The following is a 14,501-nucleotide window of genomic DNA, read 5'->3' as shown; positions in this document are numbered from 1 at the left end:
TGAAATCTCATAAAATGTAAAACAGCTTTTTAAAAACCTTGAATATCATCTTAATAACATCTTGACCACCCTATTTCAAATGAATAATATTAAAATATACTAGAGAAAGTTTTAATGAATCTATAAATATCTCCTGAAGGTTTTTATTTTACTTTTTTCGTTTATAAAAGTTAATCTTTCCTTTCCCAACAAATTATTACATATTTAACTGTTTTACTTTCTTTTGGAAAAATTTTATTTCCTTAAGAGGATAAAAACTAACCAGAGTTTAATGTTTGTCCTTCATTCTTCAGTTGTAGTTCAAAAAAGAAGCCCAATTAAACACAGTATACACCTATATTATTAAAACATGTCTACAAGTTATTATTCCACCTTCCAATCGTGTTAAAAAATTATTAGCTTAAAACCTTAAAATTTGTAACATGCTCTAACAGTATTTTGATGTTTCTGCAGGAAATGGTGCCAGCCCTGAAGTTACTCAAGGGAGAGGTTTTCAGTGAAAAACACTGGGTGGAGTTGTTCAACATCATTAAAGCTCCTTTCAAGCCCGTGGACCTTCTCACCTTCTCTGATTTCCTTGAAGTTCGAGAGAACATCAAAGCTAATATGGATAATCTTCAAGTAAGTTTAAAGGTTTTACACAGCACATCAATGAAACTTCATGATTCTTAGCTTTTTAACAATTCTTTTTTAACTTTTTTAAGGAGCTGAATAGCAGGGCTGCCAGCGAAGTCGTGATCAGGCAGGCTTTGGCGGAACTGGACATCTGGGAGGTGGAGGCCAAGTTCTCTGTAACTGCCCACATAGACTCCAGAGGCAGCACCTTACACCTTATTAAACATTTCACTGATATCATGAGCAAGGTAAGTTTACAGCTTAACTCTTAGTTCAAATTTCACTTGAGGCAATATTATAATTGATACTTTGCAGCAGACATCCAGGAGATGTAGGCCACATTCTATGTAACTGCCCACACAGACTCAAAGGTAACATCTAACATTTTACATTTCCCTTATATTTAAGTGTTACTGAATAAAATCATAATGAATTTTTAGTGTTCTGTATACCGTTTAAACATGTTTTGTGGTCTGCATAAAAGTTTTTGTCACTCGAATTAGGATTTGAAAATTATGTTATTGGGGACCCTATATTGTACATAATATTGGTGCTAGAGATCAGTATGCATACCTGAAATAAAATTTATTGCTGTTAGCATTTACTTATTGTATTTAATAAGTTATACTTTGAAATCACGTTAAGATGACTCCAAACTCTCAAGATTGCTTAGACCTGGAAGATACTTTGAATCGGCATTTCAGGTTTAGCTGGAGTGTAGTATATTGAGCTCTCTGTGAGTCTTTTGTTACCTCTAAAACTTGCTTCCAAGTTGTGGAAAATGGCATAATTATAAATTAATTGACACTCTGAAGAGTGGCACAGTGTTTAAGGCACACACACCACACAATTCTCCAGTAACCTATGTTAGTGAACGTGTCATGGCATCAGTTAATTAGCTAATTTAAAATGCAAAGTTTTATAAATTTCCAGCCTTCTCTCAGTGTCACAGAGCCTCCTCACTTCTCCCGCGTGAGCTAGATTCTTGTAATTTCAGGTGGGAGACAACCAGTGCTTGTTGCAATCCATCAAAAGCTCTCCCAACTACGCCAACTTCCAGGACAGAGCCAGCCTCTGGGAGACCCGGCTGGCCGACTTGGATAGCTTCCTGCGCAACCTCAACCTGATACAGCGAAAGTGAGTAAAATATTTTGTACTACCTCAAGTTTCCGTAAGTTGACACCATTTTAAAACCGTAGTCTGGAATAGTATCTATAACTTCGGTAATTAACTCTAGAACTTATGTTTAGTAATGCAGAGAAACACTATTACTTTTTATTGAAGGAGGAGCTCTTCTTATTGGAATACACTATTTTCTATTGATTGATGAAAGAAAAGTGACAATTATCCAATAATTTTATTTTTATGCATGAGGCCTTTCAACATCAGAGATGCCATCGTCAGTTGTGAATCAAAAATTTGAAATAAAAAAAATATTTTACAATTTAAAACAATTATCAGCTGAATAAAGTTAATACAAGATTTGTTTAGTTAAAAGTAAAATAAAATAAATATTAATAATATATATAATTTTTAATTGTTCGTCTTGTCTGGCCAATGTAAATCTTATCACAATATTCACAGTTAATTTAGTAAATTCCACTTTTGTTTTCATCTACATTTTTATCTTTTGGATTTCCAGTTAGATGTTTTCTTATTCTTTGTGCAAACTTTATGTTCATGTCAACATTTTTTTCTACATATTTTTTTAATTCCTTTATAAAATGAACAATAACTCATGGATTGCCAGTTTCGTTTTTCTTCTTGTTCGCTTTTTAAAGTAGTTTTTGATTCACACCTGACGTTGGCCAGTAGAGGAATTAGTGTGAATTCACACCTGATTCACATCTTTGATGTTGAAAGGCCTCGTGTATAAAAATGAAATTATTGGATAATTGTGACTTTTCTTTCATCTAGTAATAGAAAATACTATTGTGTGTTTTGGTTTGAGAACTGTTAAGAATTATTCCACTGATGCACCCATAGGCTCATAATTGTAACCGTGACTGTAGCCTACTTTAACTGTGAAAATATAACAGTTCTTTCCCATTCTTTCCATCACCACAATGGTTGGAAATCAGTTAATTTAGCAGTGATTATGTGAGGTAATAGTTTGCAACCTAACTGCCCAAAGGTGGGTGTACCTGGAGCCGATATTCGGTAGCGGAACACTGAAGATTGAGCGCGGCAGGTTTGAGCGCGTGGACCGTGACTTGCGCTTGATCCTGGGTGATCTGAGCGCAGCGAACTACAGAGTGGTCAGCCTGTGCAGAGTCCCTCACCTCCACAACACTCTGCAGGTTCTGCTGCAGCAGCTCACACACTGCCAGAAGAGTCTGCTCGACTACCTGGAGGTGAGAATACCCTCTGAAATCCACCAAAATGGTTTTAATAAGAAGTTAGTGATTTTCTGAAGATTTAATGAATGGTCTTAACACAGGCTAGTATTTTGAGGAATCTTCATTGTTATTTAAAAATCTTAGAAAGTTTATGGGCAATTTACATTTAACTTTAAAAACCAATTAATTGTTGTTCTTTGTTTGAAGTTTATTTTTGACGATGGAAGGATTGTGAAGGAAACAGGATTTTTCCGGACATTTGCCATCTTTCAGCGAAACAAAAAATCAATAACACTAAGTTTCGAGATTTGCAATCTGATTTACCTGAAAAAGAGATCAAATTTCAGATATCGAAACGTAGTGTTACTAATTTTTTGTTTTACTGAACGATGGCAAATGTCCGGAAAAATAATTGTTGTTGATTGTGTTATTTGTGTTTTTTTGGTTATTTGTCAATATTTTTATCACTTTGTCATTTGTTTCTTATCACACATCACAAATTTATTACTGTTATTAGTTTTTTATATTTAATCATCTATTACTGTCTTTACCTTTCTTTACCTTTTTGTTGATTGATTGTTAACTTACTTATATTTTTTACTTATTCATCGCTTTGTTGATTATTAATTTTTAAAACTGTTTGTTATTTAATTATATAAGTAAATATTATTAGTTTTATTAATCGTTAATACTCTTTTTTAAACTAAATTAACTGTACTACTGGTGTAATTCCGTTGGAAGAATAAATAAATTGTGTTGTTTCACTTTAATGGCGATTAACTTATTAAGCCTCCATGGTTGTTCCATTTCATAAAACATGTGGTATAATCGGAGGGTAGAGGTAGTTAGAAACAATACAATCACAATTACAAGGTTAGGTTTAGTAAGTCTGTCATTTGAACCCCAAAATTCCAGTTGTATTGTGAAGATCTGACAACAAATAGTATATGATCGTATCACAAAAGAGTTGCCTGAAGGCATTGTTTTCTTCAGTGAAGTACAAATTTTGAATTTTATTTTAAGGTACGACTAAACAAAACATTCTTATAATTCTAGTTACACAAATTTAAAATAATGGTGGTGATGTTGCTTCAAAGAATTAAGTCCCAAGGAACAAGACGAAGTCTCTAAAGGCGTGAAAGAAAAGTGTACAATTTACTGACAGTTTACGAATAATTAAGTTTTTTTTGTTAAGACAACTGAAGACGTCAGGGGAAAAACAAGCTCAGTCACATTTTGCAAACTTTTCAGGAAATAGATTTTAAAGTTTAAAGTCTAGTTTCTAAGTTAGTTTTAAGGTCAGGTTATTTTTTAAATGCTATTGTTAATATTTAACTCTTTTAATTTCACTATTTAATTGTGTATTTAAAAAAAAATAAATATTAACATCAACGTTTTTAAAATATTTGGTTAAAGTACAGTTTTTACAGTGAAAAAACAGGCTCAGTCCCCGGACTGAGCCTGTTCTTCCCCATCGTACTAAACGAGGATTGAGACTAGGATAGTTAACACAAACCCAAGTCCCAAAATAATACAGATATTTAATTTTACATATAAAACTTAGCACATTGAAAATAATAATTTAATTTGGATTGCTTCATTTAAGACCCTAATTTTATTCATCCCAAATGGGGAAGATTGGTGAAGTATTCTTGGGCAGCACTACTACAAAATATCTTTAAATCTTTCAAGTCATTGTATTTGGCCTTCTTGATAGGCAGTGGACCTGTAACAAAATAATAAATTGCAATAAGGCCTAGCAAGTTAAAATTGTTTAACAGTTAAATTAGGTTCTTTAAAATGTTCACTTACCATCATAAGATTTTTTCTGGCATTAGAAATTCATTTTCAGCACATACGTTGAAGAATGGGTTTTTTTCTTTGGCAGGATTGAACATCATTTGTCCCACGCTGCATAGTAAGAACTCCTCAGCATCAATTTTTGTTCATTACCATTGCCTTCCTTGGAAATTTTAAGCTCCTTTATAGTCCAGGTAGCAAATGGGCATTTTTTTCATATATAATGTGTCCAAGAATTTTGTCCACTGTCTACAGAATTGATTGTCAATACTCACAACTTTAAAGGGAAAAGGGTTCTTTTTCTAGCATTTTCAAAAACTTCAATCCAATCTGAAGGAAGTTCTGCCTTAGATTTTGTGTTGACAAGCCCCATATCTTGTCGCATTCCATGTATGAATGGCCACGCACAGGGAATGTTACTTTGATGGAGTCAAGTTTCTTTGCTTCATAAACAAGATAATGTAAAAATCTTATCATTGTGAAGTTTTTGTTCTGGCCCGAGCAAGAGTCACAGAATATGTGAAGTGTCTAATTGTTTCATCCAGATGTTCATAGACAAAATTGTGTAGGAAAGAAGAAACATCATCACTCCCTTTCTTTCCTTCAGTCTCAGGATATAGGTAAAAAATACTTTTCGCACTAGACAACTCATGTATGTTTAAAAGCATACATTGAATAACTGCCGCTTGTAGTAGATGTCATTAGTGGTAATATTCGGCAATTGTAAATTCTTACCAAAGTCCATACTTATGGCCTCATGTTCCACTGATTGCTTACATAATTGTTTGGCACGTGTTTTCCTTTTGTAGAACACATCTGCTTTGATTTTGTGGAGTTTTGCTTCATTTTCAAGAGAAGTTATTTCCTTATTAATGTTAGCAACATCATCGGATTCTCTGTTATTTTTTAATTGTTTCTGTAGCCCTGTAATTTTGGCCGTTAGTTCATCGCACTTACTGCAAGTGTCAGTTCTGGGGTAGCCAAAACTGATGTTAAAGTCACTGCAAAAACATTGTCTATATGTTTCATATATGATACCTTTGCATTTGGATATTTTGTCTGAAACATTTGATGCATTTTTCGAAACATTCAATTCTTCAGGTAGGTAGGTTTTGTTACTTTTTGTGGAGGCTATAGTGCGATGATCTTCCTTTAAATGATTTTATGTGATCACGTATAAGATCTACAGTTTCATTAGATACTCTATGTGGCCCTATTTAAATGTTTACCACGTTTGTCCTTTGGTGATGTGCCAGCAGATTTAAGACTCTTAACCAAGAACTCAACTTTGGCTTTGGAAATTCCGTGAATAGAAATGAAATGCCTTACGACAAATGCTTTCTTCTGCTAACATGTTATCTTTCAATACTCGTACTTTATAGGCATAAGATGCTTGATTTTCTCTAGGCATTTTCTACTCTAAGGCCTTCTACGCTGAACAGGTATGACAGTTATTAACCCACATAAATAGCTATTTTGTTCATCATGTGACCTCATAAGATTAAAAGTAGGAGAGAATCTTATTCCGAGATGTCTCATTTACTCGTCTGAAACAGCCACGCAAACACTGACAGTCACTGCCCATTTTCATGGCTTTGAATTTTTAGCATTTTACTCACAGCCGACATCCTGCCAATATTTTTTCCGTTTTTTTTGAAAGCTGCTCGTTGGTTTGCTTTGTTGCAGCAAGGCATTGCACTTGAGGAATATCGTCCTCTCCACTATCCATGCCAATAACTTAAATATACAAGGCCTAAGCAATATATCTACAGTTATCTTGCTACTCACACAACTAATGTTTGGAGGTTATGTTGAATTTGCACTTGTTTCTGACACATTCACTAAAAAATTAGCCTACATCACATTTCCCTCTTTAGCTCAACTACAAACATAAAAACATAAGCTACTATCTTCACTTGCAGAGGAACTTTACAATCATAACAGAGTGAACATGTTTAACAGGATTAACTTTTTAAAACAACACCACCAATCCAATCCAAGAAAGACAAAATAAACAGATCATCTGATCCCACTCCCACAGTTCTCAGCTGGACTGAGCCTTTTTTTTTCCCCACAAAAGTAGGACTAAGCTCGTTCTTCCCCCAGGACGTGGATTTTTCTTATTCTTATTACTAGGGACTGAGCTTGTTTTTGCCCAAAATTGATGTATAGATATGTTTAACAATGTTCAATTTTATTATAAATAGAAAAAAAAAAACGTATTTTGAAAAAAATGGACTGAGCCTGTTTTTCCCCTGACGTCTTCAACTGTTATATAAGGACAAGTTTAACAGTAAATATGTATTCATTAACACTGCATATTGCAGTAACCTATACACAAGTAATGCATACAAAATATACAACATATTTTATAGAAAAGCTAAAACAATATGATGGCAATTAATTCCTGAATGCAATTTATCCAAACAAACTTGTGTTTAATGTATACATACAAATACAACTACATTGCATGTACCTGTATAGTGTAAGTCTTATGATGGATAAGTTTGTGTTATCAAAAGAATGTGACAGGAGAAGCGGTTAAGATTTCCGCGGTTCTACTTCCTGGGAGACGAGGACCTGTTGGAGATCCTGGGCCAGGCCAACAAACAACACGTCATCCAATCTCACCTGAAGAAACTCTTCTCTGGAATCCACACCGTCGTCTTCAGGTCATTTCCTATTCTCTAGTGAATACAAAAACTATTAGGAAAAGGAATCTATGGCTAGGAATCCTGGGTGGAGTTAGGGGGGTGAGGTTACTTCCAGAGTCTTTCTTGGGGTGCAGTTTCAATCATACGAATCTCTTCTACACTACACGATTCTATTGATAATCCATTTTCCTCTGAGAAATGACTTTAGTCATTTTTTGATGACATATAAAAATCTCTACATTTTTTCCTGTAAAATGATTAAATTACAAAAATATCAAACCCTAAATATATTTTGTACCAAGTCTGTTTGCAAGAATACATAAGTACATAAATAAATAATTTGTACATTGTGTCAGCTTCTTCTTATTGGAATATATTACTTAATTTAAAAACAAAAACTACAATAATAATTCAATTTTATTTCTGTGAGGCCTTTCGTGTTCAAAGAAGACGACATAACTGAAATAAAAGTGGTTAAATTAATAATATAAGCAAATTAGCACTTAGATAAAAACACACGCCATTAAAAATACTAGATACAATTTTAAAGACCAGGAAGTATGTCTAATGTATATCTAAAAAAATATTTGATTGCATTGAAGACAGTAACAGTGAATTTTGGAAAGGCCCAGTTTTATTATTTACTAAATGTTCTTAGTTCTTCTTTATAAAAATCGTTTCGTAAGCATCAAGGAATTTTTATTTTGGGGTTTTTTAAAAATAATTTTACCTGTTAAAACAGTCCAGTTTGAAATGCGTGTTTTTCCATGTAACAACAATTTTGTAATGAACAAAATTTAGTTGCCATTATTTGCGAGTTACATTTCTAACAATTTATACACAAGTGTTATGTTCTTTTTTTGCATTGTATCTTTTATATAATTTGTTTAGTAAATAATTGAACAATTATATTTCTTCTGACAAAGGAAACACATTGCAGTTATTGAGAACTGCGCTTTATTTATAGATGTTCACTTAGTTAATTGAACTAACTTTCCTAACAATTCGGTAATGAAACTCATGTGGTTTAATGTATTTTTTTGTATGATTAGGGAGAATACAATCACCGCCATGAGGTCGCTTCAGGGGGAGACTGTGGAGTTGTCTTCTGCCGTAGAGGTCACACAGGACATTGAGGTGAGTCTACATCTACACCTTGACCTATTAAATGACTAAATGAATGGTTGCAGATGGCAGAACCGTACAATATAATACCTGTTCGCAGGAATGGCTGAGTTGCCTCAGCAAGGAGATGAAGAATACGCTAAAACAGCTGGTAAAGAAGTGTATGCAGTCTCCGGACCCTGTGGAGTACCCGTCGCAAGTGTTGTGTCTGGCCGAGAGAGTCTCCTTCACATCTCGCTGTGAGAAAGCTATACAGTCTGCGACTCTCAGAGAACTCCAGGCGGCTCTCAAGGTATGAAACCCAATCCAATACGTGGTTCAGTTGCACACCGGCCTCTCTCTATGGTAAACTGAGTCTTAGAGAGAGGCCGTGGTAAACTGAGTATTTTGGAATCCAGTTACTTGGATGGCGAATGTTGAGATTGATAGATACCAGTTAGTTAAACAGGTTTTGATAGATTCATGTTGCGTGTTTCATAACTTACCCAAAACTGAATAGAGAGGTTTCTACAGATGCCAGGGCTACTATTATTTGCTGAAATTGATGTTTTCAATATCGGGAGCATATCCAATACCAAAATCCACATAATTGTTTTTCTGAACTGTTTGATTGGCTGGTACTAAGAACTAGTACCTCACTATATAAAGTCAATTTTAGATAACAACAACAAGGTTATAATATCATCATTAGATGATTGCATCCGTTACTCACTTATCAATAACTCATAACTAAATTTGTCAAAATATAAATTATTTTGTGGTACACTCAATTTTAATATTTTACCCCAGGAGGCTTCCTTTCTGGCTGGCTTATACCTTCCAGTTGAAACTACAGTGAGCACAACAAAATGCGATGTGTCACGTAATTCTGGCCAAATTATGGATGTCCGGGTGTGGAACATTACTAACCGAAAAGTTCGAGAGTTTGGAATGCTAAGGTAAATCGATAGTCTAGTCTACTGCGGGGATGACAGAGTGGGTGGGAATCTCTAAGGGTTAGAGGCAGTTACTACCCTAAACATAAGGGCGTGCCACACCCTGCCCACTTTGGCTGAGAGACTGGTAGAGAGCTGAGATAAATGCCAAAAGTCATTCCTCATGGATCTCGATAGAAGGTGGCCCCTACCTCCAACCATACCCATCCACAATATCTGTCACTTCAGAAGCAGCGTAAGAGTCCTTTTGGGACTAAGTGCAATTCCGAAGCTTCTTATCCTAAGAAAAAAAATGTGAACGTTCAGCACAAAGAACAACAGAACAGCTATAATACAAATCTTTATCAAGGGTATAATCTGTTAAAAATATTCACGAAACACGGACATCAAAAGTTTTTAAATAATTAGTAACTTAAATGTTGAGCAGTGGTAGTAGTTTGAAAAGTCAGGGGTTTTTAGATTCTTGAGTTCCATCAACTGGTCACTGTGCAGATAAAGTGATACTCTTTTAAAATCCTACAAGATACAGATAGATTTTCAAAAGTTCAGACAGCAGTTTTGTTAAATTTGTAAAATAATACATTACAGTGTATGTTCCAGAACCAGTTGGAACTGTACACCAAGTATCAGTTGGACTCCATCAGCCAAGGGGACACAGACTCGGCTGTCCTCGAGTTGAAACTGAAGGCTCTGCAGCTGGATGTAATATACCACTTGAGCGTTGTAAAGGAGCTCCTGGAATCTGGAGTCTCCAGTCTGGATGATTGGCACTGGCAGCGTCGTCTCAGGTATGCTTTTCTTAAATACCCTCAAAAACTTTAGAAAATTGTTCGTGTAAGATGTTAAAGACACTGAAGATGGTTTAATGCCAAAACAGGTGTCTATGAAAAAATGTTTAAAATGGGTTTTAGTTTCCTATTTTGATATTAAGGTGTTCAAAATAGAAAGAATGTAATCATTTATTTATCTGTCATATTTTACATAACCGTCATCTTCTTACAATATTTGTTCTAATCTATCAGTTGTATATGGGTCAGCCCATTATATATTTCATACTTATTAATGTATAAAAGATTTACACGGTGTTAAAATTTGGGGACACGCATATCCGTACATTTTATTTTTATTAAAAAAGAAGTTCTAAGCCAAAAACTGGTAACAGTAATGATATTGTTGAACGCCAAGGTCAAACACTACCTTAAATACATAAAATTGAAAAGAAAAGTTAGTGGAACTTGTATAATTCATATAAGTTCAGTGATCCAATACAAAATTGCAATTATCCAAGAATTTGAGTTACGCACAGTTTGCGACATGTACATGGGAATCAAGGGATCGTAAGAAAATTCCAAGTAAGGCTCTATGTGCTCTTCCTGAAGGTAATAAGATTTTTTCCGGACATTTGCCATCGTTTAGTAATATTTGTATCACAAGTCAGAGGTAAATGTCTCTGCACAATCCTTCTATTGTAAAAAACGAACTTGAAACGAAGTACTCTTCCTGCCTTGATATGTTAGATAATAGATTTGCACCCTTCCTCCAACTTTAATTTCTGTATACTCAACTATTTTTAGGTATATTTCTCAAGGTATATTTCATTCTTCTGTTGCAAACAGGTTCTACATGAGACAAGACGGGCTGGTCGTTGCCCGGATGGTGGACGCGGAATTTGTCTATTCGTATGAGTACCAAGGCAACGCTGCCAAGCTCGTCCACACCCCTCTCACAGACAAATGTTACCTTACCTTGACTCAGGTGAGTATCGGCTATTACATCTGTAGTACTGTATGTTTTAATATACAATTATTCTCAAAATTCAATGTAATTTTAGTAAGAAAGCGTCAATTTTATAACAAAGAATCCAGGCATATGAAATGATTGGTCTCTCAGTATTTTTGGTCTACGATTGTAGCCTTGCACTGTTGCCACTTTTTTAGTGAATCTTGACTTTTTATTCAAATGTTTTATCATACTTTGCAGGCCATGAGCATGGGTCTCGGAGGGAATCCCTATGGACCAGCAGGCACGGGCAAAACAGAGTCCGTCAAGGCTTTGGGAGGCCTGTTAGGTCGCCAGGTCCTTGTCTTCAACTGTGATGAGGTACTGTTTTGTCATTTATCACAATTTATCATACGATTTACCTGTGCTTCTCAAATAAAACTGCAATGGTTTGTGTACAAAAAAATAGACTGCATCAGAAATGATCACTGAAATAGAGTCTAAATACACCGTAATTTTCCAAACCATGACCTTCTTTGTTGCAGGGTATCGACGTGCAGTCTCTGACTCGCATCCTGGTGGGGCTTGTCAAATGTGGAGCCTGGGGATGTTTTGATGAGTTCAACCGCCTGGAGGAGGCTACTCTCTCAGCGATATCCATGCAGATCCATCCTATCCAGGAGGCATTGCGTAACGCTGCACCTAGTGTGAACCTGCTAGGACAGGAGGTAGGAATACTGGTGGAGCTTGTCAAATGTGGAGCCTGGGGATGTTTTGATGAGTTCAACCGCCTGGAGGAGGCTACTCTCTCAGCGATATCCATGCAGATCCATCCTATCCAGGAGGCATTGCGTAACGCTGCACCTAGTGTGAACCTGCTAGGACAGGAGGTAGGAATACTGGTGGAGCTTGTCAAATGTGGAGCCTGGGGATGTTTTGATGAGTTCAACCGCCTGGAGGAGGCTACTCTCTCAGCGATATCCATGCAGATCCATCCTATCCAGGAGGCATTGCGTAAACGCTGCACCTAGTGTGAACCTGCTAGGACAGGAGGTAGGAATACTGGTGGGGCTTGTCAAATGTGGAGCCTGGGGATGTTTTGATGAGTTCAACCGCCTGGAGGAGGCTACTCTCTCAGCGATATCCATGCAGATCCATCCTATCCAGGAGGCATTGCGTAACGCTGCACCTAGTGTGAACCTGCTAGGACAGGAGGTAGGAATACTGGTGGGGCTTGTCAAATGTGGAGCCTGGGGATGTTTTGATGAGTTCAACCGCCTGGAGGAGGCTACTCTCTCAGCGATATCCATGCAGATCCATCCTATCCAGGAGGCATTGCGTAACGCTGCACCTAGTGTGAACCTGCTAGGACAGGAGGTAGGAATTCTGGTGGAGCTGGCAAAATGTTGTCCCTGGGGATAATCCGATGAGTCAAATGCGTGGAGGAGGTTATACCATGTTTGCAATATCGATCCTATCCAAAAGCTATTGTAACTCTATCTAGTCTTAACCTGCTTGGCCAGGAGGTAGGAATTCTGGTGGAGCTTGTCAAATGTTGTCCCTGGGGATAATCCGATGAGTCAAACGCGTGGAGGAGGTTATACCATGTTTGCAATATCGATCCTATCCAAAAGCTATTGTAACTCTATCTAGTGTTAACCTGCTTGGCCAGGAGGTAGGAATTCTGGTGGAGCTTGTCAAATATTGTCCCTGGGGATAATCCGATGAGTCAAATGCGTGGAGGAGGTTATACCATGTTTGCAATATCGATCCTATCCAAAAGCTATTGTAACTCTATCTAGTCTTAACCTGCTTGGCCAGGAGGTAGGAATTCTGGTGGAGCTTGTCAAATGTTGTCTCTGGGGATAATCCGATGAGTCAAACGCGTGGAGGAGGTTATACCATGTTTGCAATATCGATCCTATCCAAAAGCTATTGTAACTCTATCTAGTGTTAACCTGCTTGGCCAGGAGGTAGGAATTCTGGTGGAGCTTGTCAAATGTTGTCCCTGGGGATAATCCGATGAGTCAAAGGCGTGGAGGAGGTTATACCATGTTTGAAATATCGATTCTATCCAAAAGCTACTGTATCTCTATCTAGTGTTAACCTGTTTGAACTAGTGTTAATTTTCTTGATAGGACAACCTACTTGCAGGTTGCAGTGGACAGCAATACGGGAATATTTGTGACCTTGAACCCAGCTGGACAAGGGTACGCTGGGAGGCAGAAGTTGCCTGACAACCTGAAGCAGCTGTTTCGTCCAGTAGTGATGTCCCGGCCTGATGACACCCTGATAGCACAGGTTATCCTGCACTGCGAAGGCTTCCGTCACGCACACGTCATCGGAGCCAAACTGGTGATCCTTTTCGACTTGGCGAGGTAAAACCTTGAGCTGCTTTAGATAATAATCAAATTTTGCTTAAAGAAAATCTTACAAAGAATGTCTTTAAATTATTAAACCTTATGAGCATCCTTGCGATGTCCAAGTGAAGTTGAGAAATTTACTGATTTGAACATCCAGACAAGTTAAAATATAGTAATACATTATAGAACACTTTTCTCTTAGATCTTCAACATCGTCTTATTACCAGTTGCCAATTATGATCATTTAATCTTTCTGCTCTTAGACCTGTCACTGACAAATTGATTCAATCTTGTAATTCTAGGAACAGAAACAGTTTTATAAATATCTATCATATGTATTCGGATCTATAACATCCATTCCCACCTTTAATATATGAGATTGGCTGGGAGCATAATTTTATCTTAGTCTTTTAAACAATAAACCCAGTACTTCACGCTCAGTATACGTCGTTTCGATCTTAATTATAATACACTTTAATAAGTGTATGTATCTGTACATCATACAATTATTTTATTTGAGAGCAAGAATACTCAAATTGGTAATGCAATACGGCAGCATTTTGATATTTCATAGAGAAATGATTTGTTGTAAATAGTATATCTGTATTAGACTAATATCCGGTTAAAACAAACTATGCAAATATTCCCATATGAGCTTAAAAACCTGATTGGTTTATTATTGAATTATAATCAGTGCAAATGAGTCAAACCCTCATTAAGAATGAGTTTTATACAAATGTATAAAAGTCGTTTCACATCTCTTTCTAGGATTAAAACTTGAATTAAAGTAAAGTAAAGATTTCTTGTTTTACCAGGCGACGTTAGGGCTAAGAAGCCCTAATACTTAACCTGGGGACCAACGGCTTCACCACCAATAGCCGGGCAGGCGGGTTGCTTGCAAGGACAGGATCGCTTAGCGGTCACCCATCCAAGCAGCAGCCACGCTCGACG

General features: G+C 36.5%; 1 protein-coding gene across 1 annotated transcript in view; it reads left to right on the top strand.

Annotated features, from left to right (window-relative positions):
• The window catches only part of LOC124358534 (cytoplasmic dynein 2 heavy chain 1), a 181,093-nt gene that overhangs the window by 57,187 nt on the left and 109,405 nt on the right, over positions 1-14,501 (top strand). The window contains exons 27-38 of the mRNA XM_046810833.1: positions 454-621; positions 705-863; positions 1,613-1,752; positions 2,750-2,969; positions 7,287-7,426; positions 8,461-8,545; positions 8,634-8,825; positions 10,069-10,256; positions 11,085-11,223; positions 11,449-11,568; positions 11,733-11,915; positions 13,342-13,565. Coding sequence (XP_046666789.1) covers positions 454-621; positions 705-863; positions 1,613-1,752; positions 2,750-2,969; positions 7,287-7,426; positions 8,461-8,545; positions 8,634-8,825; positions 10,069-10,256; positions 11,085-11,223; positions 11,449-11,568; positions 11,733-11,915; positions 13,342-13,565 — 1,958 coding nt within the window. The remainder of the gene's footprint in view (positions 1-453; positions 622-704; positions 864-1,612; positions 1,753-2,749; positions 2,970-7,286; positions 7,427-8,460; positions 8,546-8,633; positions 8,826-10,068; positions 10,257-11,084; positions 11,224-11,448; positions 11,569-11,732; positions 11,916-13,341; positions 13,566-14,501) is intronic.

The sequence above is a fragment of the Homalodisca vitripennis genome, chromosome 3 (genome assembly GCF_021130785.1).
Source record: "Homalodisca vitripennis isolate AUS2020 chromosome 3, UT_GWSS_2.1, whole genome shotgun sequence".
In the NCBI taxonomy this organism is placed as follows: Eukaryota; Metazoa; Arthropoda; class Insecta; order Hemiptera; family Cicadellidae; genus Homalodisca; species Homalodisca vitripennis.
This window is presented reverse-complemented; position numbering and strand designations above follow the sequence as displayed.